Source organism: Myotis daubentonii, chromosome 13 (genome assembly GCF_963259705.1).
Source record: "Myotis daubentonii chromosome 13, mMyoDau2.1, whole genome shotgun sequence".
Taxonomy (NCBI): Eukaryota; Metazoa; Chordata; class Mammalia; order Chiroptera; family Vespertilionidae; genus Myotis; species Myotis daubentonii.
Genome location: NC_081852.1, coordinates 23,276,962 through 23,304,355, shown reverse-complemented (window position 1 = coordinate 23,304,355; position 27,394 = coordinate 23,276,962). Strand labels below are relative to the sequence as shown.

Here is a 27,394-nt window from a genome sequence, read left to right as displayed (position 1 = left end):
CATGCATATCTATATGTATAAAAGGCTGTATCCCTCTGACCGTCCGACTGGTAGCTATGATGTGCACTGACTACCAGGGGCCAGACGCTTAACACAGGAGCTGCCATGACATGCACTGGCTGGCACCACGGACCTGGCGCCGACACACCAACACTCGGCTTCCCCCAAGTGGGACACAGGCCCCGCCACCACCCCAAAGTGACACTCCACCAAATTGCAGCCAATGCTGCCAAGACCCCATGGCGCAAAATGCAGCCCATAGCCCAGCCCAGCCCGGAAACGATTGCTGTGGGTGCTAAGTAATGACGTCAAGTAGCAACACCCGGCTTCCTCTCCCTAGTGACTAGCCTCCTTGGAGTTTCTTCAGCCCAGGAACACGACTTGCTTTATAGCCAGGTGCAAACATTTTACACTTTAACCAAATGTTTGTGAAGAGTTTTCCCATGCCTCATCTCATTTGATCCTCACAGTCTGCTTCGTGTTGATATTTACTGCTGTGTTGCTGACAATTACTTGAAAGAGAAGTTGGGGTGCTTCACTGAGCTGGAAAAAGTTTAGCTAAATCAGAAAGTAGGTCTAATTAAGCAAGTTTATTCTATATATATAAAAGGCTAAGTTGACTCACACATGCATGATACATATAAAGCTCTTGCAGGCACCAATAGCACACATGTGTTTCGATCTGTCATTGTCGATTGTGAGTTTGGTTGACACTTATATTATAGAGAAAGGGCGAATAGTGATATTAAAATATTTCTTCTAATTAATTTCCTTTCAATGTGCATGAATCCATGCAACAGGCCTCTAGTATGCATATAAGTTCTTTGGTTAATTTCTCCCATCCCTCCTTTTCCCTCTGAAATGCATCAGTCTATTGCATGCTTCAATGTCTCTGGGTCTGTTTTATTCAGTTTATTTTGTTCATTAGATTCCACATATAAATGAGATCATGTGATACTTGTTTCTCTGACTGGCTTATTTCACTTAGCATAATACTCTCTAGGTCCCTCCATGCTCTTAAAAGGTAAGAGATCCTTCTTTTTTACACCTGCATAGTATTCCTTTGTGTAAATGTAGCACAGCTTTTTTACCCACTCATCTACTGATGGGCACTTGGGCTGTTTCCAGATCTTAGCTATTGTAAATTGTGCTGCTGTGAACATAGGGGTACATATATTCTTTGTCATGGCTCTTCTACCTTGGTGTTATAACTTTCCTCCTTAAGAACTAAGAAGAGCAGAGAACCACAAAGCCAAATTGAGATGTTAATCTCTGTTTATGATTTTAGGCTCACTCTTAATATATGAATTTGTTAAATTAAAATGTAAAGATACCAAAAACCTATAATATTTCATTCAAAACTAGTATTAATAAGGAAACATAAAACATGTAGCAAAACACTGTGTACTTAAATAAATGTATGTATTGATTCAAGAGAGAGAGGAGGGATAAGGGGAAGAGAGAGAAACATCAATCACTTGCCTTCTGCACACCCCCTGCTAGGGATCGAGCCTGCAACCCAGGCATGTGCCCTGAGAATGGAACCAGCGACTTTTTTGGTGCATACGATGACACCCCACCAACTGAGCCACACAATTCAGGCCACTCTATTTTTATGCCTCTGTTTTAGTTAAGAGACTGATTTAACTGCCAGTGTTACACATAAAGTGTGATAGTCATAACAGTGAAGTATGTACATAAAATAATACATTGACTAATTCCCCTCATTAAGACAGGGGTAAGCATACTAAACAGCCCTTAAAATTGTTGAGATGGTCTTTGCAGAATTAATTAAAAATCTATTGTGTTTGCCTTTGGCCTTGCTTCCTATCTTAGTCATTTTTACTTTCTATGAATTCTATGACCCCAAGTCATGATGCTTTTATTGTTTGCATACAAAATGTAAGATTTTTTTTTTCACGGGAAGTATTGTTGCTATTTGGAGTTTAGTGAATTCAGTTTAAAGTATGGATGGGCTTGTAGATGAAACTGTTCTCAAACAAGTAGAATTAGGCAGAGGTTAAGTAGCTGGTTTTTTTGGAAGACTTAAGATGGGGTTGTAAGTGACTTACACATATTAACTCACTGAATCCTCCTAGCATCCTTATGAGGTAGGTACACTTTTATCGTTTTTACCGAGGAGGAAGCAGAAGCTCAAGGCAATAAACAGTGGAATCACTGTTTTGTTGTTTTATAAAATATATATTTTATTGATTTCAGAGAGGAAGGGAGAGGGAGAGAGATATAGAAACATCAGTGATGAGGGAGAATCATAGATTGGCTGCCTCCTGCACACCCACACTAGAGATCGAGCCCACAGCCCAGACACCTGACCTGACCGGGAATTGAACTGTGACCTCCTTGTTCATAGGTCAGTACTCAACCACTGAGCCGTGCAGGCCGGGCAAGAATAACTGTTTTTAATGTCCCTGTATTGAAAGAGGGTAATCAGCCCTGGCCTGCTCAGCTGGTCAGAGCATCGTCCCAATACCTCAAGGTTTGGGATTCGATCCCCAGTCAGGGCACATACAAGAATCAACCAATGAAACTGGCTGCTCTGAAAAGCCATCTTTGCATTGTTCTGTGGCTGCCTCTCCGCTGGCTACAGCTACCTCAACCACGCGCCTCCTCTGCCACTTTGGACTCCAGCAACTTCTACGCCAGAGTCCTCCAATTCTCATTTTTTTAAAAAAAAAATTGGCTGCATCGGATCACTGGCGTGCCCCACCATGTCAGACACGGCTGTGGACACCAGCTCCAAGATCACCACCAGGGACTTAAAGAAGGATGTTGTAAAGGCAGAAAATGGAAGAGATGCACCTGCGAATGGAAACGCTAATGAAAATGGAGAGCCCGAGGCTGACAATGAGGTAGAAGAAGGAGGAGAGGAGAAAGAGGAAGGTGATGGTGAGGAAGAGGGTGGAGATGAAGATAAGGAGGCTGAGGCATCTACGGGCACACGGGCAGCTGAAGATGATGAGGATGACTCGACAGCAAAAAAGGAAAAGTTACACTTAAAAGAAAAAAGGACTCCGTGACCTATTCTCCCTCCACTTCCCATCTCAGAATCTCAACATGGTCACCTTCAAGTAGAGGCTCCTGCCTGCCGGCCCAACTCGGGCAGCGCCACCTGCAGGTGACATGCACTCTTCACCACCCAACCAAAACCACAACGTGAATTTGCAACGGGAGGAAAAAAAGAACCAGAACTTCCAAGGCCCTGCTTTTTTTTTTTTTTTTTTTTTTAAGTACTTTAAAAAGGAAAATTTGTATTTTTTATTTACATTTCATATTTCTGTACATATTGTTGGGTTCGCCATTTTTAATGATCTTGGGATGACTAAACTAGCCTTTGGATCATTCTCTGTCCTTTTTTTTCCTTTTTCTTTCTGTCCTACTTCTGACTTTACTTGTGGTGTGAAAAAAACCTTGTAAAAAAAAGCAACAACAAAAACAGTCTTATTCCGAGCATTCCAGTAACTTTTTGTGTATCTACTTAGCTGCACTCTAAGTAGTTGGTTTATATGAGATGGTTAAAAAGGTTTCTTTCCCCCCTTTTTTTTGTCTATAAAGTTGCTATTTTTTTTGGCTTGTTTTGATGTATGTGTGAAACAATGTTGTCCAACAATAAACGGCAATTTTATTTTGCTGAGTTGTTCTAACAACAAAAATCAACCAATGAATGCAAAAATAAGCGGTACAACAAATTGATGTTTCTCTAAATCAATAAAAATTTTAAAAAGAGGGTAATCTATATACTTGTTTCCTTGAGAAAAAAAATATTAGAAAAATTGTTTAAAGCTTTGATTTTTCATTAGTGGTCAGGTTAGAACAATATTACTCTAAGGATGTATACATTTTTTCTATTTGTCATGCTTATGTAGGTTTTAAAAGAATATCAGACAGAATTAAGACAAAATACCTAGCAGGTCTGGAGGGGCACGGTGGAAGGAAAAAAGGGCACATCTGTAATATTTTCAACAATAAAGATAAATTAAAAATAAAGACTTAAAATACCTAAAAATTATTTATCTAAAATCAGGGTGGGTTTTTTTTAGTTTATTTGAAGTTCACCTGAAACAGCCATTAAAATTTTGTCAAGCGTGAGCTTGTAGGAAATCTTTTAATTCTTTGACTCTTTTAGATTTTATGGGTTAAGAAAATTACTTCTTGGGTAAAATGAAAGTGAATTAGTGAAAAACGAAGTGGTGTATTGGGCTTTTAAATTTTGATTTCTCCAGTCCTTCCAGAAGAGGGCGCTTGGTGTTTACAGTGAAATTTAGAGTTGTTTTTCTTTGATTGTAGATTGGGAGTCCTCCTCTTGATCCTACTGAGCATTTTCTTCCTGAAGAAGAGAAACTTACTGAACAAGAGAGATCAAAAAGGTGAGTAGGTATAGAAATCAGCCCTCACAGACATTTTCACATAGTGTAGATGATTGTTAAACACATTTTCTCTTTCAAGGCACTCATAAAAGTTCTAGAATGTGGATTCTGAAACGAATTAAAACCTTCATTTGCCACTTACTTAGATATGTGACTGTTCATATCTAAGGATCAGTTTCCTTATCTGTCAAATAGCCATTCCCGACTTAAAGGGTTGGTGAGAGGATTAAGGTACATATATATGAAAGTTCTGTATAAATTGTAAACCATTATGCAAATATTGGTTTTTTTCTTCATAGATTTGAGAAGGTTTATACTCATAACCTGTATTACCTGGCTCAAGTCTACCAACATAAGGAAGTGTTTGAGAAGGCTGCTCATTATTGCCACAGTACCCTAAAACGCCAGCTTGAGCACAATGCCTACCATCCTATAGAGTGGGCTATTAATGCTGCTACCTTGTCACAATTTTACATCAATAAGGTAAGCCTTTTGAAGTTGTTATCTAACAAAGTTACCGATAGAGTATATGAAATATAGAACAATAAATAGTACCTTGAAAATATAATCTTTTAAAACTCGGTAGCTTAGGGACATCTGTAATAGAATTCAACGACGACAACAGAAGCATATCCACACAACTGGCATCCAGCTAGAATGGCATGGGCCTTTCTGATAGTTTTAACCAAAAAATGGGATATAAAGAAGCCAACCAGTAGCCCATACTCTCATCTCAACAGCAGTAACAATAAGAATTTATAATTAAACCTTGAAAAAAATAGGTAGCTTATATTTTGATGTAAACTAGAGAGAAAAATATAGCCCGGTTTGCCAGTGTGCTAAAATTTTTAAACTTTTGTTGCATTAATCTATTAAATCTTAAAATACTGAGTTTTATCATTATCTTACATGTTTCTAGCCTCTAAAATTACGTTACCTAAGACCAAATCTTTTTTGTTAGAAGCATGCTATCTCAATTCATTTTAGTGAGATGTTACCTTAACTTGCAGATTTTGTAGATATAACTTTATCTTTAGACAATTGTAATCTGCTAGCTATGAGAATTTGAGGAAGTTGACTGTTAAATGTGGGCTTTGATAAAAGCATGTGATGCATTTCAGTTATTTAGAATTTCTTTATAATAATTTCTCTATATTGGGAATATCTCTGCTCAGTTCCAGAGTTCCAGGTCTTTAAGATATACTTCACAGGGACTTTTAGCTTTTTAGTTGTTTATCAAAATTATTAAGAATCATGTATACTTTTGACTTATTTGTTCCTCTATTCAAGATCTTGTTTTTAATGCTAAAACACTTTTAAGCCACCTTTCCCAGCTAGATATTTTGTTAATCCTCAGTCAGATATCTCAGCAATAGAAATTACTTTTATTTGTATTTCTGATTCACAAGTATTTCTGAAGTTTTGGTAATTTTTGCTTATCAGAGTTCCTTCTTAGATCTCTGGTTGCCTGCTGCGATATCCTTATTGGGCCTTTATCCTTTCTAAGATTTTTGTTAGTGCTGATTCTGTAAATGCACCCTATGTTTAAAGCATCGTCCCACAGAATTTCATTCAGAAAAGCTATTAGTAGGAGAGAAGGGGCTGTGGTGACTGCAGCACTGCGTCTAGGACTATGGTCTAAGTAAGTAATGCTGCTGCATATATCAGAGCATTCAGTTTAATCTAACTCATGCAACCATTTCATTGTGGCCATCATCAAAAAGTGTTATCTTGTGCCTCTGCTTGTGGCACCATTTTTATAACTTCTGGGCACCTCTTATTTTTTTTGTTTAAAGTTACATATTCACTGTGATTTTGATTTATCACTTAAAACAATGTTGGTATTGATAATACTTAGATATCAAAATGTAATTTAAAATATAAAGTTGTTAAACATTGCTTATGTGGAGCATGCAGTAGTTTTCATGAGTACCTCCACTACCTTGTGCTTTTATTTTTTTACCAAGATGGTTTATAAGTTTTTGTTACAGCTGGTTAAGTTGTACTGCAAAGAGAGAGATTTGAACCATGTTTTTAAAAAAGCAGCTGTCATTTATATCATCCTCATCTTCATCTGGTTCCAGAGGTGAGGTTTTGCTACCTGGTGAGTCCCTACCTGGCAGGTGCTAACGTCCCACATTTAGCAGCCACCTAGAGGGCACAAAGCAAGACACTCACTGTTCTAGTGGTTGCTCACAGGAACCAAGCTGGGGAAGGCTGAAGTGGTAATGAAGGCTGAGAGATTGTGGAAGGACAAGTAAAGCTGTTTATGTAAACGAACTTTTGGTTTTTTGAGGTTTAACACTAACACTTTGATCTGTAGATGTTGCTGGGCTAATACTACACATGGTCCCCAGATAGTCTCAAGATGGCTCCTGAATTTGCCATTAGGGAGGGCTACATTCAATGTTGAGATTTTAAAGTCATAGCTATTAAAAATCTTAGCAAAATCAGGTAGGTATATCTAACATGAAATAGACATATTTATGAGGATGGCTTTCATCTAAAAATTGGACTTGAACTTAGTACTTTTGCTGGGTGGTCCCGTGACTTACATGATAAATGCAAAGTGTTCACATTAACAAAGAGATCTTCTCCAAGCATTTGAGAAGTTTACTATGCCCAGATTTGAATTATGAAGTCTTCAAATGTGTTGATAAAGCAGTTTTATAAAATTTGTCTGTGGAAAGTCGTTGAGAAAGTGGTGGGAATTCTCATAAATTTGAAGATTTTTAGAAGACAGGAATCTCTTATCATTATTTTTGCCTTTGAATGGTAGGACATAAAAGGGATCTCTAAACCTAAAAAACATCAAATCTTTAAGTCCTCTGACAGAATGTAAATGGTCTAAGACAGTGGTTCTCAACCTTCTGGCCCTTTAAATACAGTCCCTCATGTTGTGACCCAACCAGAAAATTATTTTCATTGCTACTTCATAACTGTAATGTTGCTACTGTTATGAATCGTAATGTAAATATCTGATATGCAGGATGGTCTTAGGTGACCTCTGTGAAAGAGTCGTTCGACCGCCCAAGGGGTCGCGACCCGCAGGTTGAGAACCGCTGGTCTAAGAAGTTGTGCACTTTGGCTATTTGGGCAGAACCTAAAGATGATCTGAGGCACTTTGAGTCTATGATGATAGCTATTGTTGTATACTTACTGATTACCTGAGGAGAGCCAACTCAGTCAGCAGCTGTCTTCCAGTCAGTTTGGCTTTTTAAGAGTTTGGGGGCATTGTACTTCTTTGAGGCAGCCTTGTAACTTGATAATACCATAACATGTCTTCTTAATGTTCGGCGACTATACCGGGTCTCCTTAGTGGTTTTTACTGATTTTAATAGCTTTTCCCATATCAATTACAAATAAGGCTGTGGGACAGTTGCATTTACTCTTGTTTATTTCCTTAACAGCAATGCTTTATGGAGGCCAGGCACTGTTTATCAGCTGCTAATGTCATTTTTGGTCAAACTGGAAAGAACCCAACCACAGAAGACAGTAAGTTTATATGTACATGTTTTATTATATATAGCTTTTTAAAACTTTATTTTAAATAATTTAACTTTAGAAAATTCAAGAACAAAACAAAAAACTACCCACTACTATTATATGACCTTCTAAATTCACCTGTTTTTAATATTTGCCTCATTTGCAGTCATATTTTATTTTTGTTTCTGAACCATTTGACAGAAGATTGCATACATTAGACTTCTTTACCCCTTAATACTTAAATGTGTATTTCTTAAGGATAAGGATGTTTTATGTAATCATAGAAAAAGAAATGATACAATTCTCTTATCTGTAATGCATATTTCTATTTCATTAATTGTCCTCATAATGTCCTTTATAGTAGTTCTTTTCTAGTACCAGAATATCCAGTTCAAGATTGCATATTGCGTTTAGTTTTCACACCTCTTTAGTCTTTTTAAATCTGGAATGTTCCTCAACCTCTCTGTCTTTCATCATATGGACATTTTTGAAAAATACAGGCCAGTCATTTCATAGAATTTTCATCAGTTGGTATGTTGATGTTTTCTTACACTAAGATTCAGATTACAATAGTACCCCCTTACCTACAGGGGATATGTCCCAAGACCCCCAGTGGATGCCTGAAACTGTGGTTAGTATTGAACTCTACATCTACTGTGTTTTTTTTCTTGTTTATATATACCTACTACAAAGTTTAAACTGCTCTTGTGCTTTGGGGCCATTATTAAAATGAGGGTTACTTGCACACAAGCACTGTGATACCAGCAGCAATCAATCTAGGTGACTACTAAGTGACTAACAGCAGGTCATGTTTACACAGCGTGGGTACACTGGACAAAGGGATGGAATAGGACAGTATGAGATGTCATCACACTACTAAGAATGTCATGCGATTTTAAAACTTATGAGTTATTTCTGGAATTTTCCATTTAATATTTCCAGACCATTGTTGAACTTGGGGAACTGAAACCATGGAAAGCAAGACCACAGAAAAGGTGGCACTGCTATATATACTTTTGGTTGGAATACTACATAAATGATGTGTCCAAATAGCTAGTTTTTTAATTACAGTGTTTTAGTCTTAAAAACCACAGTTAACATTTATATCTCACACTTGTTAGATCAAAAAGTCATGAAATAAGTGTTGGTGAGGATGTGGAGAAAGGGGACCCTTGTGTACTTTTGTACAAATTGGTTCCACCTCTGTGGGAAAACAGTATGGAGGTTCCTCAAAAAATAAAAATAGAGCTACCTTATGAACCAGCAATTCCACTTCTGGGTATATATCCAAAGGAAAGGAAAACACTAACCCAAAAAGTATCTGCCCTGCAGCAGTATTTATAATAGCCAAGATTGGAAGCAACCCCAGTATCTATCCGTGGGTGAATGGATAATGAAAATGTAGCGTACATATACAGTGGAATATTATTTAGAAGGAAATATTTTTTTGGAGAAAGGTACAGACTTCCAGTTTTAAAATAATTACATTATGGAGTTGTAATATATAGCATGGTTAACTGTATTACCTATTTGGAAGTTGCTAAGAGTAAATCTTAAAAGTCCTCGTCACAAGAAAAAATATTTTGTGGCTGTGTGGTGATGGATATTAACTAGACTTGTGATCATTTTGCAATATGCAAATATCAAATCACATACATCTGAAGCTAATCCTATATAATAAAGGGGTAATATGCAAATTAACCCTCATGCCCTCACAAGATGGCTGCCTACAACCGGGCCGGCAGGGGGGTTAGTGAGGGACAACCAAGTGACTGAACAAGCAGGCTGCGTGGGGCAACTAGGCTGGTGGGGTGCAGTTGGGAGCAACCAGGCGGGCAGGGGGGGCAGTAAGGAGTGACTAGGCCGGCAGGGAGGGGGCAATTGGGGGTGATCAGGCCAGCAAGGGGGGGCAGTTAGGGGTGACCAGGCAGGTGAGCAATTAGGAACCAGTGTTCCAGGATTGTGAGAGGGATATCTGACTGCCAGTTTAGGCCCGGGGATCGGGCCTAAACTGGCAGTCAGACATCCCCCAAGGGGTTCCCCCCGCATGAATTTTGTTCACCGGCCTCTAGTATAATAATATATGTCAATAATACCTCAATTAAAAAAACTTCCCAGTATAAAATCTGTGACATGCTTACACAGGTCTCTGAACACATTTTCGTAAGGTATCGATCCAGTAACTTTTACTTTCAAACCTTAAGGAATTCAAGAACCCATTTCTGTAGAGGAAAGATTAAGGACTTCATATCTAAGTGCAGGTTCCAAAGTACAGTCAATCCTCATCATTTGTGGATTTCATATTTGGGAATTCACCTACTTGCTACAATTTACTTGTAACCCCCAAATCAGTGCTCAAGGCACTTCTGCAGTCATTTGCAGACATGTGCAGAATAGCAAAGAATTTGAATTGTTCAAGGTGCACATTCCCCAGTTGAGGTTTCAGCTCTCATACTGTAAAACAAGTGTCCTTTTTGTGGTCTATTTAGTGTGACATTTTTGTGCTTTTTGTTGGTGATTTCATTATTTATAATAGCCCCCAGATGTAGTGCTGAAGTGCTGTCTAGTTTCCTCAGTACATGAAGGCCTTATGGAGAAAATACAGTGTGAAATAAGCTTCATTCAGACACAAGTGTATAGTGCTGTTGGCCATGAATTCAATGTTAATGTATATTAAATAAGGTGTCTTTAAATAAACACTTGTATGATGAGGTTATATATTGATCAGTTGACAAAAATGTGACCAGAAGCTCATAGGAACCTAACCCTGTATTTCCTGTAGGAGCAATGTTTCAGTATTTGCTCATTTATTGTTCACAGTGAGAATCAACTGTTTTCTTAAAAGAGAATTCAGGTAGAAAGCTTTACCATTTAAAAATCCCTTTTTCTATTGAAACGAATGTTCATCTGAAGGAGACAATCCAAGCCACTGGTAACTTACATCAGTGCCACCTTCTGTGTCGCTTAGAGGAGAGTTGATTCTCTCCCTGTAGAACTGGTCAGTGCTTCTGTTGTACTGGGCATTGGTGGTGTTGATGGCACACCCTTATTGATGGAAACTACAGAGGAAAGTATGTGGATTAATAACTATACTGTTATTTCATGTTATAAAGGGTTTTGTAAAATACTAGTGAAAACCAACATAATTTAAACCAAATTTATTTATAATTTTAAGTTTTTCCTTGTAAAAGGGAATACCTTCCACAAATGTAACAATATTTTGGTAAAGCTGGACATAGGACTCATGTTACAAAATTAAATAATTGGCCCTTTATTAAACTGCCACTATCATTCTGAACATTATTTTGGAGGATGCTTTCCACTAAGGGATACTTTTAATTCATTAGAAATCTATTTCAATTTGGATTCCCCTAATTTGGAATTTTTGATAAGTTGGTTAGGAGCTATGCTAACCTTCACTTGTTTAGCACTATTTCTTCATTAACAGAGACCACAGCATAGGGAAGATGGTAAAAGCAAATGTTTAAATAATTAAAGGAAACTGCTTTCCAACTACCTCATAAGGATTCACTTATAGACATGAAATACAGAATTCATATTTTTATTAAAGTAGGTATTCTAAAAACCTGTATGAGTGATGCTTTTCTTAGTCCAATTTTATTAATAATGATGTTGAGCACCTGCATGTACCATATCCTGTCCTACATTCTTTGTGGGTATCATTTCATTACATCCTCATAGCAATACTCTCTGACAGTCACTGTTACATTCTGTACTTTACAGGTAGGGAACTGGAGCACAGAGAGCTCCAACAGCTGTGCAGTGTCACATAGTAAGGGGCAGAGGTGGCATTCAGATGCAAGCAGGATGGTTCCAAGTCCAGAACTCCATTGCTTGAGCCAAAAGACCACTAACTTGACCCTTCCCTACCTCATGCCCCTCCAACCTCCTCCACTGGCTGGAGATGAAAAAGCTTCTCTCTGGAGAGTTGGGGATGGGGCGTGGGGGACTCTGCAACCTTGGGAAGGCTTGGAATTAAGGCTCAGATGAAATTAAACATAGGCCCTGGCCAGTGTGGCTCAGTCGGTAGGAGTATCATCCTGTACACCAAAAGGTTTTGGGTTCGATTCCTGGTCAGAGTACATACCTGGGTTGCTGTTTCAATCCCCGGTCCCAGTCCAGGTGCTTATGGGAGGCAACCGATCAATGTTTCTCTTATGTATGTTTTTCTCCCTCCTCCCCACCTCCTCTCAAAAAATCAATGAAAATGTCCTCGGGTGAGAATTTCAAAAAAACTTATACTCAATATTAAGTTTTGGAACAAGTCTGTGATCATGATAATAAACATTCGTTTCTAATAAGATGCTTGAAATATCTAAGACATGCATTCTGAATAGGGTAAAAATTGTTTTGTAGAGCCGGTTTAGCTGTGTGGATAGAGCATCAGCTTGCAGACTGAAGGGTCCCAGGTTCGATTCCAGGTCAAGGGCACCTACCTAGGTTGTAGTCTTTTTTTTTTTTTTTAATATATTTTATTGATTTTTTACAGAGAGGAAGGGAGAGAGATAGAGAATTAGAAACATTGACGAGAGAGAAACATCGATCAACTGCCTCCTGCATATCTCCTACTGGGGATGTGCCCGCAACCAAGGCACATGCCCTTGACCAGAATCGAACCTGGGACCTTTCAGTCCGCAGGCCAACTCTCTATCCACTGAGCCAAACCGGTTTCGGCTAGGTTGTAGTCTTGATGATCCCTGGCCCCAGTCTCTCTCACATCAATGTTTCTCCTTCTGTGTCTCCCCCTCCTTTTACACTCTAAAAATCAATGGAAAAATATCCTAGGGTTTGGATTAACAGTAACAAAAAAAAAATGTTTCTTGGGAAGTGAAAAAAAATTTTATTTTTAAATCTTTACCTGAGGATATGCCCACTGATTATTTATTTATTTACAAATATATTTTTATTGATTTCAGAGAGGAAGAGAGAGGGACAAAAACATCAATGATGCCCTGGATGGTTTGGCTCAATGGGTAGAGCGTCAGCCTGAGGACTGAGGGGTACTGGGTTCGATTCCAGCCAAGGGCACATGCCTGGGTTGTGGGCTCGATCCCCAGTGGGGGGCGTGCAGGAGGCAGCCAATCAATGATTCTCATCATTGATGTTTCTCTCTCCCCCTCTCCTTTCCTCTCAAAAATCAATAAAATATATTTAAAAAAAACAACAACAAAAAAACATCAATGATGAGAGAGAATCATTGATTGGCTACCTCCTGCATGTCCCCTACTGGGGATTGAGTCTACAACTGCAAATTAGACCATGACCTCCTGGTTCATAAGTCCATGCTCAACCACTAAGCCACAAAGAGTGGAAGGAGGAGGGAAGGAGAGAGAGAGAGAGAGTTATGGAAGAGAGAGAGAGATGTGAGAGAGGTGAGAGAGAACATCAATTGGTTGCCTTCGGTACATGCCCCGACCAGGGATTGAACCCACAACCTAGGTATGTGCCCTGACTGGGAATTGCACCTGCAACCTTTCGTATGGGGGACAATGCTCCAACCAACTGAGCCACGCTGGCTAGGGCAAAAATATATTGCTATTATAATGGTGGTAAAAAAGGGAGGGCGGGGGGCGCCTTGGCTGGTTTGGCTCAGTGGATATAGCATCGGCCTGCAGACTAAGGGGTCCTGGGTTCTATTCCCCTTAGAAGGAATGCAGGAGGCAGCCAATCAATGGTTCTTTCATTATTGATGTTTCTATCTCTCTCCCTCTCCCTTCCTCTCTGAAATAAAAATATATTTTTTAAAAAGGGGGGTGGGAATCTTTGTGATAATATAAGTGGACATTGAAGGCATTACGCTAAGTGAAATAAGTCAGACAGAAAAGACAAATCCTGTATGACCTCACTTATATGTGGAATCTAAGAAAAAGTTGAACTCAAATACAGAGAACAGATTGATAGTTGCCAGAGGCAAGGGTTGGGTGCGATGTGTAGGGGTTCAAAAGGTACAAACTTCAGTCATAAAATACATGTTATGGGGATGTAACATATAGCATGGTGACTATACTAATGAAAGCATAATGTGCTAATTAGACTGGACGTCCTTCCGGACAACCTTCCAGATGAAGCTGGGACTGCGAGGGAAGCCCAGGTCCCGGGTGCCAGAAGGAAGCCGGTGCCGGCAGCCAGGGGAAGGAAGGCCTACTCTTGCACAAATTTTGTGCATTGGGCCTCTAGTCCTATATAAAAGGCCAATATGCAAATCAACCAAATGGTAGAATGACCAGTCACTGTGATGCGCACTGACCACCAGGGGGCAGACGCTCAACACAGGAGCTGCCCCCTGGTGGTCAGTGTGCTCCCACAGGGGGAGCACTGCTCAGAGAGAAGCCAGGCTCACAGCTGGCAAGTGCAGCGGCGGTGGCGGGAGCCTCTCCTGCCTCTGCGGCAGTGCTAAGGATGTCCGACTGACAACTTTAAGCTGCCAGTCAGACATCCTCTGAGGGCTCCTGGACTACGAGAGGGCGCAGGCCGGGCTGAGGAACCCCCCCCACCCCCCCCATGTGCACGAATTCCGTGCACCGGGCCTCTAGTAGTTAATAATGTATTGCATACTTGAAATTTGCTAAGAGAGTGGGTCTTAAAAGTTCTCATCACAAGAAAAATAATGTAACTGTGTAGTAACTAGACTTACTGTGATCATTTTACAATACAGTGGGACCTTGATTTACGAGTTTAATTCGTTCCGTGACGGAGCTTGTAACTCACTCATATGTCAAATCAAAAAGTGAACGAGTGAGACACGTGATGCTGGGCTGATGTTGTGGCGTTCACTGTGATGTTCGCTGCGCCAACTAGCGGTGGGGTATCTTAAGCTGACTCGTAACCCGAATTTTAGCTCGCAACTTAAAGCAGAAAATTGGCCAAGAGATGGCTCGTATCTCAAAAAACTCGTAAGTTGGGACACTCGTAAGTCAAGGCCTCACTGTATATATAAACTAGAGGCCCGGTGCACGAAACAGGGCCCAGCCTGTGCCCTCTTACAGTCCGGGACCTCTCAGGGGATGTCTGACAGCTTAGGCCTGTTCCCCACAGCAGTCAGAAATCCTTAGCGCTGCCATGGAGCCAGGAGAGGCTCCCGCAAGCTGTGAGCCCGGTTTCTGGCTGAGCGGTGCTCCCCCTGTTGGGAGCGCACTGACCACCAGGGGGCAGCTCCTGCGCTGAGCATCTGCCCCCTGGTGGTTAGTGTGCGTCATAGCGACGGGACTTTCTGCCTTTCGGTCAATTTGCACATTAGCCTTTTATTATAGAGGATAGAATATTTGAATGTCACATACCTGAAGCTAGTATAATGTTATATGTCATATCTTAATTTTAAAATGTGTATTTGATCATGTAACAGGTTTTATAATAAGGTCACAATTTTCTTTATCATTGTGGATCAGAAGAATACAGAGGCTATGAAGAGTTAGAGGAACACACATTATATTAAATACAGGTGACCGTTGAAAAAGTCAGGGGTTCTGACCTCCTACAAAGTAAAAAATTAGCATATAACTTCTGACTCCCAAAAATCTTCACTATAGCCTACTGTTGACCCAAAGTCTTACCAATAACATAAACAGTTGATTAACACAATATGTGTATTATATCCTATATTCTTACAATAAAGTAGATAGAAAAAAAGAAAATATTAAGATCATAAGGAAGAGAAACATGTATTTATAGTATTGCACTATAATACATTAAGCACCATAAAGTTTACAAGATTAATCCTGTCAGTACCTACATCAGTATTGTCTTATATGATACAAAACACTGTATGTTACACATATTACATTAGACAACAAAAATGAAAAGATAATTTGAGAAAGAAATTTACATTTATTTACAGGTATGATTCATGCATTGATAATGAAGCAAAAATATTGATTGCTTTATGGTAGTTTAGTGTAATTGATATGATTGCTTTCACGGTAGTCTAACTTATCCACTAATGAATGAATCATTATAAAATTTTCATAGCATATAGTATTACAGTCATAGTCATAATACATATTGAAAACATTACATTTTTTAAAACCACTTACCTGTGATTAGGTGATACCTAGTTTCTCCAATTGCGAGAGAGAGAAGCATACTGTATGTTAATGTAATTCTTTGAAAGCAAAGTTATGAAACAGTAAGAAAATGAAAACATTACTAATTTTACACTAAATATCACTCACCTTATGCCTATGTAAGGATAGGCTATCCTCTTCAGGTCTTGCACATGATGTCCTTACACAATGAATACTTAGGTGATAACAAAAGTGTCTCATACAGTTATTAGGTTTTCACATGAAGACAGGCATACACAGAAAAGTTCATTAGCTTTGCATCATGATAATGATTTACTTACTATTCATTAAGTGGAAGTGGATCATCATGAAAGTCTTCATCCTAGTCTTCATGCTGAGTATGCTGAGGATGGGGTTAGTCTTGCTGTTTTGGGTGGCAGAAGCAGAAGAGGTGGAAGTGTAGGCAGGCACACTCTAACTTCATGGAAATACCTTTATTTTCTGTCTGACTTTTCTGCTTTTTCATTTCTCTAAAATGTTTCTATTAAGAACCAATCCTCCCACATTTGCTTTACTGTGCCTGTATCATAGAAGGGTTCTTGTCATGAAATAAGTAAAAAGCAGTTTTGAATAATCAGACCCTTCTGCTAGATTGACGCAGGTCAGTTTGCGTTCTGGCACTGCCCCTTCATCTCCCTCTTCATCTGCCTCTTCTGCATCTTCCTCTTCCTCTGGCACTGGTTCAGATGCACTAATCTTCATCATGTTGTCTTCTGATGTGATGTCTTTTAACTCTTGAATTTCTCCAAGATTCTTACCCCCTCCCCCCCCCCTTTTTTTTGCAATATCCACAATCTCATGATTTCCTTGATTGGCTCCGTCATAAATTCTGTGAAGTCATCCACATCATCTAGACGCAGTTAACAACAGCAGGACTTTATTGTTTTGGGCTTGATGGCTTTCATGGCTTTTTCTGTAACAACGATGGCATCTCCAATGGTGTAATCCTTCTAGACTTTCTATCGGTGTCCACTTCCATAGAGTGACAATCCTTTCCATAGAGTACCATGCATGATACAAAGACCTTAAAGGTCTTTGTGACCCCCTGATCTAGAGGCTGAATTAGAGATGTGTTTGGGGGCAAGTAGATCACTTAGATGCCATTGGTGTTGAACTCATAGGGCCTGGATGGCCAGGGGCACTGTGCAATATTAAAAGAACTTTAAAAGGCAGTCCCTTACTGGCAGGTTAACTCTTGCCTTTAGGGACAAAGCATCAGTGGAACCAATTGAGAAAAAGTGTTCTTGTTGTCCAGGCTTTCTTGTTGACTGAAAGCTGGTATTTACTCTTTCCCTTCAAGGCTCAGGGTTAGCAGCACCATATATAAGGGCACTCCTGATCATAAACCCGCCTGCATTTGCACAGAACAGTAGAGCTAGGCTATCCTTCCTATCTTAACTCCTGGCGCTTGCTTCTCTGCCTTATTAATAAATGTCCTTTGTGGCCTCCCCTCCCCCCCCCCCCCCGATTAGTGCACTTTCACCTGCATTAAAAAACTGTCCAGGCAGATATCCTTTCTCCACAATGATTTTCTCAATAGCATCTAGGAACTTGTCTGCTGCCTCTTGGTCGACAGAAGCTGCTTCTCTGTTAACTTCAGATTTTAAAACCAAACCTCTTTCTAAAAGTATCAAATCATTCATTGCTGGCATTAAATTCTCCAGCTTAAGAACCTTCACCTTCCTTTTGCTTTAAATTGTCATATAGTGACTTTGCTTTTTCTCAAATCATATTAGTTGTGCCTCACATCTCTAGGTATGCCTTTCTTAAGTAATCCTGCACCCACATAAAAGCTGCATTTTTAGTACTAGATAAAAGGTATTTTGCAAAAAGTTCAAGGTCTTCATGCCTGCTGGTGTAGTTACAGTGACAGCTTCACAATTTATTTTTTTTAACACCAATCCTTATCCTGGATTCATTTATCTTGAAATGGCAGCAGTTGCAGCTGCAGAACTCCATCTACAGTACTTATCAAGCAGTTTTTCTTGTCATGTCTTTTTCTCTGCTTCTTGGGAGCACTTCCAGAGGCAGTGCTAGAGGCACTTCGTTTGGCGCCATGGTGTTATTCAGGGCTTACAGTGCTGCACTAAATATGACAAAAAATACGTGAGACCCTGAGAGGTCACTTTTTACTGCAATATGCAATTTACCGGGGAAATGAACTGCTCAGAGATGATTAGCATTTACACAGCATTTTAAGAAGATACTTGCAACACTTGAGACCACCACAATAGCAACAGGAAGTGGCTATGAAATTATACAGTAGTATAGTATGTATTACAGCTATTTTACATTTAAAATCATATTTTACAGTTATTAAATACTGCATCTGTAGGTTTACATTTCTCTCAACTGCGAATGGCACTGTGTATGGTCTGTATTAGTGCATAAGTTTTGGTAAAGTTTAATTTTTTAAAATATATTTTTATTGATTTCATAGAGGAAAGAAGAGGGTGAGAGAGAGAGAGAGAGAGAAAAACCATCAATGATGAGAGAGATTCATTGATCGGTTGCCTCCTGCATGCTCCCCACTGGGGATTGAGCCTGCAACCCAGACATGTGCCCTGACCGAGAATCGAACCATGACCTGGTTCATAGGTCGATGCTCAACCACTGAGCCATGCTGGCCAGGCGAAAAGCTATATTTAAAACTGAATATATATATATCTTGACCTTAGTTTTCACCTACAGATAATACATAAGAAAAAACTAGAAAGAAATATGCAAAAATAATATCAGTGAGTACCTCTGGGTGGTAGGGATTTGGAGTGGGGTATTTTTCCCAGTGCTTCAGTAAGAATCTGTTACTTATATAGGAAAAAGTGATATAAAAAAGACTCATGCCCAGCTGGCGTGGTTCAGTGGTTGAACATCGACCTATGAACCTAAAAATCACGGTTCGATTCCCGGTCAGGGCATATGCCCAGGTTGCAGGCTCTATTCCTAATTTGGGGTGTGCAAGAGGCAGCTGATCAATGATTCTCTTTCATCATTGATGTTTCTCTCTCTCTCTCTCTCCTCTCCCTTCCTATCTGAAATTAATAAAAATAAATTTTTTAAAAAAGGAATGAATAACAATGAACATTATAATTGTGACCATTAACTTAGACAAATCATGTTTGTAATTGTAGCTACTGAAACTGAAGGAGATGTGCCAGAGCTTTATCATCAAAGAAAAGGGGAAATAGCAAGATGCTGGATCAAATACTGTTTGACACTCATGCAGAATGCTCAACAGTCAATGCAGGTAATGCAGTCAGAAGTCGCCTTTTCTTAAATGAGCAGGACATAAGTAAAAGCTTAAAATGGGGATTATGCTTCTTGGGCTCATTCATTGCATGTTCATTATGCAAGACATGCAGAATGCTCTAAGTATTTCTTACTCTATCTTTTAAAATCTTACCGTTCAAGGCCTTTCTCAAATACCACTTCTTCCTTGAAGACTTTCCTTTGGATAGAATATAATTCCCTGAGAAGTGGGATCTACATCATATTTATATCACCATCTTTAGGTATACTAGGTTCTCAATAAATAATGATTAAATGCATAATTCTTCTCCCCCTTCAGATATCATCTCCTTCCTGTAAACTCCATGGAACTTTTCTTACCCCTTCCTAAGTCACTTAAATTCTGCTTTGTATTATCCCTATTTATGTTCCTTTACCTCTTTCGACTATAAGCACCTTGAGGGCAGGAAACAATTCTTACTAATCTTATATATTTTAAGCAATATATATATAATATATGGTGGGGCAAAAGTGGGTTTACAGTTCATATGGAAAATAACAGTAATTAACACAATAGTTCATAAATAATAATATAAAATAAACTTTCATGTACTCACAACTGTAAACTTACTTTTGTCCCACCCTGTGAATATGTGTATTTATAAAAATAAATATAAATATATTTGAAACAGCCCTGCCAATTTGTAGCTATGTGCTCTAGGCCAGCGGTCGCCAACCTGTGGTCAGTAGGTCTGAAAGGTTGGCGACCACTGCTCTAGGCAATTTACTTAATCTCTCTCTGCTTCAGTTTTCTCACTGTTAACCATAGTATGTACTTAACAGTGTTGTTATGAGAGTTAAATTGTGTGTGTGTGTGTGTGTGTGTGTGTGTGTGCGCGCGCGCGCGCCGGGAGCCGGTCCATGCTTGCTGTTTCAAGGGACCTGGCATATATGGCATACTGTTCTTAATATGTTTGCTCACCTTCTTGGCACTATGTGTTTTAACCAAGGTCTCTGATAAAGGTTGTTTCCCCAGGTAGGGATTTTCCCCTGAAGTTAGGGAGGGAATAAAACCTCTTAAAACTAAGTGCCAGGCAGGTAATTAATCACTTTAACTACGAACAATCATGCTTAAGCTACATAATCTTTACTCCCTGGAATGGAGATAAGAAACGCCCTAACCTTTGGAATAGAGATTGATAGGATTGGAATCAACTGGTATAAATACAGATGTAACAACACAACTTAGAACACAGAACTTAGAACACAGAACTTAGAACACAGAACTTAGAACACAGAACTTAGAAGAACCAAGAGAGACAGAACCTAGGCACAGAACCTACACACAACGTTCTCTAGAGACAGAAGAACTTCGCTGGAGAGAACATGGCAAAAGATCCTGGACAGAAACTGGCAACAGAGCCTAGCGAGAGAACATGGCAAAAGATCTTGGACTGAACCTGATTATAGAACATGGCAAGAGAACCTGACTAGAACCTGGTGACTGAACCTGGCTGGAGATCCTAAGCAGAACCTCTCTGGAGATCCAGACCAGAACTTGGCTGGAGATCCTGGCTGTAGATCCTGGCTAGGCTGCTGATCAACTGAACACTGTCTCCGTGTCCTTCCTTCTTCGCCGACTCCGTCTACGCCTTTGGGAACCCCTGGACCTGCTGGGGTTTGACCCCGGCATGTGTGTGGCTCAGAAAAGTTCCCGAGATATACCAAGTCCTCAATACATGTCAAACATCATCATTATTACTGATCTATACTGGATCCTAGTTTCTAACCACTAAAGAGGAAAATCCTTCAGATGCAATACACTAAGTTAGATACACCGACTTTTCCTAGAGGAGTTAACTATGCTTTATTTCTACTTGCATTCATTAAAGTAAAATGATTTTTACTAGTAAATAATATAGAACCTTGTAAAACTATAAACAAAATAAAACTGAACAAACCACAAAACCCTAGAAGCATAGCTCTTACAAAGATGAGAACATTTTAGAGATGGGGAGGGTAAAGTAGGGAAAGCAGGGGAAAGAAGTAGGGGAGTTTTGTATTTAGAGAAGTTGGAGCCAGGAAGAGCTGTCTGCTTTCTTCTCAAAAAGCAGCCTAGAGCCGAAACCGGTTTGGCTCAGTGGATGGAGCGTCGGCCTGCGGACTGAAAGGTCCCGGGTTCGATTCCGGTCAAGGGCATGTACCTGGGTTGCGGGCACATCCCCAGTGGGAGATGTGCAGGAGGCAGCTGATCGATGTTTCTCTCTCATCGATGTTTCTAACTCTCTCTCTCCCTTCCTCTGTAAAAAATCAATAAAATATATTTAAAAAAAAAAAAAGCAGCCTAGAATGCATGTAAATAAACAAGCAGCCAAGAAGCAAGTCAACAAGATTTAGAGACGTAGGGCCTGCATTTGAAGTAATTGTGTCAAGCAAAATGCACTGTGGTTTAACTCTTACCCTTCAGGTAGTTGATGTTCTCCACACTGGGCACCAGGACTACCACCCGACTCCTTTAAGCTCAGATAGTGGCCCTGCTACAGAATGACTCAGGTTTTCCTTACTCTGACCTTTTGTGTTTCTTTAACTTCATCCTTTGATCATATTTCAAAATGTTTCAATTAAATTTAAACATACACACACTTATTTAAGTATTTATGCCATCTCTATGCTAGTCATTGTACTATAATGAACAAAAAAACAACCCTGTTTTTTGACTTCATGTACAAGTACAACTTTGATAAGTTCCACAAAGAGACACGTGGTGTGAGAAGATATAATAGGAGGAAGTAACATTTGAAGGAAGCTCTGGGACAGAGTAGGGATGACCTGGGCTGGAGAAAGGGGGAGCACTGCTCCCAGGGGCTGACGCAGCGTATTAGAAAGTTCTAGGGCGTAGGGAGCATGGTACCAGAAGGGAGGAAACCGAGGCTCATGAGGCTGCATGAGAGAGAGAGAGGATGTGATGGAACAGAGTTAGAAAGGGGCTAAAACGTGCAGGGCCTTCAAGGAATGGAAGGCTGGAAGGGTTTTGGAACAATCACTTTGGTAGTAGAATGGAGAGCGAATTGAGGGAAAGCAAGAGTGGATGAGGGAGATTAGTTACAAGACCACTGCAGCAGTCAGATGAGATGTGAAGGTAGCTTGGTCTAGGGTGGTGGCAGAAGAGATGGAAGAAGAAGAAAAGAATGGATTCAAGAGGTATTTTAGAACAGTGGTTGCCAACCGGTGGTCCACGGGCCACTGGTGGTCCGTGAGATCCAAAAGGTTGGCGACCACTGGTTTAGAAACCAAAACATTAAGGACCTGGTGATGGATTTGAAGTGTGGGGTAAAGGGACGAGAGAAACTTGTCAAGGATGATTCCTAGGTTGCTGGCTGTCCACATGGATGAAGTGTTCTTCCCTAAGATAACACTAGAACAGGAACCCGTTTGCTGGAGAAGCACAGGAGTTCCATTGTGGACGTGCTGAGATGCCTCTGAATCAAGCATGTCAAACTCAAAGGCTAACACGGGCCAAATAAACAAGGCATGCGGCCTGAGGGCCGAGAGTTTGACATGCTTGCTCTGAATATTCTGAGAGGAGATGCTGCACTCGGAGCTGCGCTTATGGGTCTGAGCTTGAGAAGAGGTCTGGGCTGAAGCTGTACACTTGCGAGTCATCCTTACACGAAGGCAGTTGTAGCCATGGCGTGGGTGGAGTCACCTGTTTAGAGCAGTGCTGTCCCATAGAAATGTAATGCTAGCTATGTATGTAATTTCAGATTTTCTAGTGGCCACATTAGAAAAGGGGGGAAAAGCCCAGCCGGCATGGCTCAGTGGTTGAGGGTCGACCTATGAACCAGGAGGTCATGGTTCAATTCCTGGTCATGGCACATGCCTGGGTTGGGGGTGTGCAGGAGACAGCCAATCAATGACTCATCATTGATGTTTCTATCTCTCTCCCTTCTGCTCTGAAATCAATAAAAAATATATTAAGAAAAGGAAAAAAAAAAGTGAAATTAATTTTAATTCTATTTTTAATCCAGAAAAAAAAAAATCCTGTCATTTCTATAGGTCATCAATATTAAAAACTAAGAAATATTTTAAATTTCCAATTGAAAATTTATACAAAAATTTCTTGGGAATTAAGTATTATTTTAGCCCTAGCCCGTTTGGCTCAATGGGTAGAGCGAACCTGGAGGGTCCCAGGTTCGATTCCAGTTAAGGGCACATGCGCGGGTTGTGGGCTCGATCCCATTGTGGGGCATGCAGGAGGCAGCCAGTCAATGATTCTCTCTCATCATTGATGTTTCTCTCTCTCCCCCCCTCTCCCTTCCTCTCTAAAATCAATAAAAACATATTTTTTAAAAAGTATTATTTTACTTAGCCCATGTCTCAGTTTGGACTCGCCACATTTCAAGTTCTCAGTAATCATCCATACATGGCTCTTATTTTGAACAATGTAGGAGAGAGAGAAAATCAAGAGAAAAGAAGGAAAGGCCTTGAGGTTGAACATTAAGGGATCTGACCATTAATTTTATTGGTCAGGAAGAGGAGGGTGAGCTTAATTTTTGTTGTTGTTCCTCACCGGAGGATATTTTTTCCAATGGTTTTTAGAGAGAGTAGAGGGAGGAATGGGGAGGGGGGGGGCGAGAGAGAGAGAGAGAGAGAGAGAGAGAAACTTGGATCTGAGAGAGACATCGATTGGTTGCCTCCCGCACGTGCCCTGATTGGGCCAGGGATTGAATCTGCAACCCAGGTACATGCCTTTGATGGGAAATCGAACCCTTGACCTCGACCCTTCAGTGTGCAGGCTGATGCTCCCACACTGGCCAGGGCTTACTCTATTTTTAAACCATTTTAGTTATATATGGTTTTTTTTGCCCCAGGAGGTAGAAGAGAGAACTTTTAACTACAAAGTTAGATTTAACTCTATCTTCACTTTAATGTCTTTAAAATACCTAGAGTATTTCTCTGTACTATATTTCTCTAAATAATTTATCTGTAGCATAAACATCATATCATTAATCTTAATGACATGTCTGAAATATTTTTAGGATTTATATTACAGTTTTACTCTGTTAAAATCTAATAATGTCTTACATGTATATACTGTTTCACAGTGTTTAAAGTTCTTTCATATGTATTTATCTTATCTGAAGGAATAACTATAAATGAGTTTGAGTCCCAAAAGAGGAATTAATATGTCCTGGCCATTGTACTCAGTTGGCTGCAGTGTCGTCCCATAAACCAAAAGGTGGTGGATTCGATCCCCAGTCAGGGTGCATACAGGAGGCAACCATCGATGTTTTATCTCTCCACTCAATAAAATAAAAAAATAAATAGTAATAAAAGTATATAAATGGTTAATCTATTTAAATACTTCTTCCAAATTTCTTGTGTTTTTAATATAATTGAAATACAGTTTCTCAGAGAAAAGGTGGGGGAGGGTGGGTGGGTGGGAAGTAATCAACCAAAAAGCTTGTATGCATATATGCATAACCCATGGACAAGACAAAGGGTGCTGAAGGCCTGGGACAGGGGAACCTGGGGGTGGGCTGGAGCCTGCGGGCCAGCTAGAGGGGGTCAAAGCAGGGGGGGGGGGCATATGTTAAAAAAAAATACAATTAGAAGAAATCTTCTAAAAGATGCTTAAGATTATTATATGTCCCTAAACCAAGCTAGGAACTAGGAGAGTTCTCTCTTTTTTACTCTTCAGTTTGCTCTAATATTATTTGGCAGCAGGAAATCAGTACCCTACTTAGCCATAATTATTTTTTCTTTCAGGACAACATAGGAGAACTTGATCTTGATAAACAATCTGAACTGAGAGCTTTAAGGAAAATAGAACTCGATGAGGAAGAAAGCGTCAGGAAGAAAGCTGTGCAGTTTGGAACCGGTGAGCTCTGTGATGCCATCTCTGCAGTGGAAGAGAAAGTGAGCTACTTGAGACCTTTAGATTTTGAAGAAGCCAGAGGACTTTTCTTACTGGGTCAGCACTATGCCTCTGAAGCCAAAGAGTTCTTTCAGATTGATGGTTATGTCACTGACCATATTGAAGTTGTCCAAGACCACAGTGCTCTGTTTAAAGTGCTTGCGTTCTTTGAAACTGACATGGAGAGACGGTGCAAGATGCACAAACGTAGAATAGCCATGCTAGAGCCCCTAACTGTGGATCTGAATCCACAGTATTATCTGTTGGTCAACAGACAGATTCAGTTTGAAATTGCACAGGCTTACTATGATATGATGGATTTGAAGGTTGCCATTGCTGACAAGCTGAGGGATCCCGATTCACACATTGTAAAAAAAATAAATAATCTTAATAAGTCAGCAATGAAGTACTACCAGCTCTTCCTAGACTCCCTGAGAGACCCAAATAAAGTGTTTCCTGAGCATATAGGGGAAGACGTGCTTCGCCCTGCCATGTTGGCTAAGTTTCGAGTTGCCCGTCTCTATGGCAAAATCATCACTTCAGACCCCCAAAAAGAGCTAGAAAATTTGGCAACATCCTTGGAACATTACAAATTTATTGTTGATTACTGTGAAAAGCACCCCGAAGCTGCTCAGGAAATAGAAGTGGAGCTAGAACTTAGTAAAGAGATGGTGCGTCTTCTTCCAACAAAAATGGAGAGATTTAGAACCAAGATGGCCCTGACTTAATAAACTTCATTTTTAATGAAAAAAAATGTGCAATAGTGAAGATATTTTTTCCCCTTAGTCAAACGGGCCCAATTCCATTATTATATTTACTTTTATAGCCAGAGGAGTGTAATTCGAACTTGAGATACAGTCAGACCAATGTAGTCTTTACTAGGACCTTAATCAACATAAATGTAATTAATAATTTATATCTAATTATGTAGATTGACTTGTTAGTGTGACATGTGATTGGTATTTTAGAGTGTATGTTCCCTATTTAAATAAAACTTTTCCTGCCTCATTTTCTAAAGGTAGGTTCTTCATTGTCTAGTACCTGATGGATCCTTTGAGAGGAAAAATGCTGGTTAATATATCTTGTAGACCAACCTATTATTAAAATTGAAAAAGTAACTTCTTGTAATACTTTCAACAATAAAGATTAAAAGAAAAAAAGTAACTTCCTATAGTTATTTTTTCCCAATTTTTTCCTAAATGTTTACTTTCCTAAATTCCCAAAGAAATATTTTCATTTTGAAAATATTAAAAAACTAAGTTATGTTGTTTTAAAGTATTGTAGTTTGTCTCATCTATAGGGGATAAAAGCCTTGTTGGAAATACAAATTTACTTGTTTCACTAATAAAAACTTCCATTTACTCTTGTTTTCTTGTAAGAATTGAGTTTTGCAACTTCAAAGGTATTGCCTTATTTGAAGCCAAAGGATATTTCTTCAGTAACACTGCACATATAGAAACATTAAAATCTCAGTCATTGAATAAATATTTATTATAGTACTACTAAGTGCCAAAAAATTCTTAATTGGCTGCAGTTTTTCATCAGAGGATCCTGGTATATTTTATAAACCTTTGAGCACTGTTAGAAAAGAATATGTACTTCATAATATTGTTAATACATGTGAGTTATTTTAAGAAATGAAGACCCTTTACAGTGCAGAAGTCAAGATTAGTGGTAAAATTTGATACAGAGAATAGTTGCGTATGTTGCTTGCCTATTAAATTGCTTTGGGAAGCTTAGGACTAGGTCACCTCTAAGGTTCTGTAACATTTTTAAAAAATATATATTTCTTTATTGATTTCAGAGAGGAAAGGAGGACAGATAGAAACATCAATGATGAGAGAGAATCATCGATTGGCTGCCTCCTACACACCCCCTACTGGGGATGGAGCCCGCAACCCAGGCATGTGCCCTTGGCCGGAATCAAACCTGGACGCTTCAGTCCACAGGCTGAGGCTTTATTCACTGAGCCAAGCCGTCTAGGACGGGTTCTGTAACGTGTATGTATGTGTAACAATGTCTGCCACGGGACAAGCATTGTTCTCACTCTTCTAAGTATAGAAGATACAGTGATGAACAAGATAAACATGGTCCTGCCCTCATGGAGAAGTGAACAAGTAAGCAAGCTGATTTCAGGTTAGGAGTGCTCTTCAGAAAGGAGCCAGGGTGATGTGGTGAACATTTGATGGGAAGGGGTAGCTGCAGTGATCTGGGGAGGCCTCTGAGAAGATGGGAGTGGACACTGCACTGAGAACTAGATGCCTCTGAGCCGAAAGCTGAAAAAAGCAGAAGCATCA

At 39.7% G+C, this 27,394-nt stretch overlaps 2 protein-coding genes across 3 annotated transcripts in view; both read left to right on the top strand.

Moving 5' to 3' along the window:
- The window catches only part of KIFBP (kinesin family binding protein), a 31,895-nt gene extending 5,431 nt beyond the window's left edge, over nucleotides 1–26,464 (top strand). Inside the window, exons 3-7 of one of the 2 annotated variants that reach the window (XM_059662517.1) lie at nucleotides 4,306–4,385; nucleotides 4,685–4,868; nucleotides 7,796–7,880; nucleotides 19,084–19,199; nucleotides 24,950–26,464. In XM_059662517.1, coding sequence (XP_059518500.1) covers nucleotides 4,306–4,385; nucleotides 4,685–4,868; nucleotides 7,796–7,880; nucleotides 19,084–19,199; nucleotides 24,950–25,825 — 1,341 coding nt within the window. In that variant the 3' untranslated portion in view covers nucleotides 25,826–26,464. The remainder of the gene's footprint in view (nucleotides 1–4,305; nucleotides 4,386–4,684; nucleotides 4,869–7,795; nucleotides 7,881–19,083; nucleotides 19,200–24,949) is intronic. The other variant, XM_059662518.1, reaches the window with a different exon arrangement.
- LOC132214890 (prothymosin alpha-like) lies at nucleotides 32–3,236 on the top strand. The gene has a single exon (XM_059662519.1). The coding sequence runs from the start codon at nucleotides 2,730–2,732 to the stop codon at nucleotides 3,036–3,038; it is 309 nt and encodes a 102-aa protein (XP_059518502.1). The 5' UTR covers nucleotides 32–2,729; the 3' UTR covers nucleotides 3,039–3,236.
- Nucleotides 26,465–27,394: the final 930 nt, after the last annotated feature.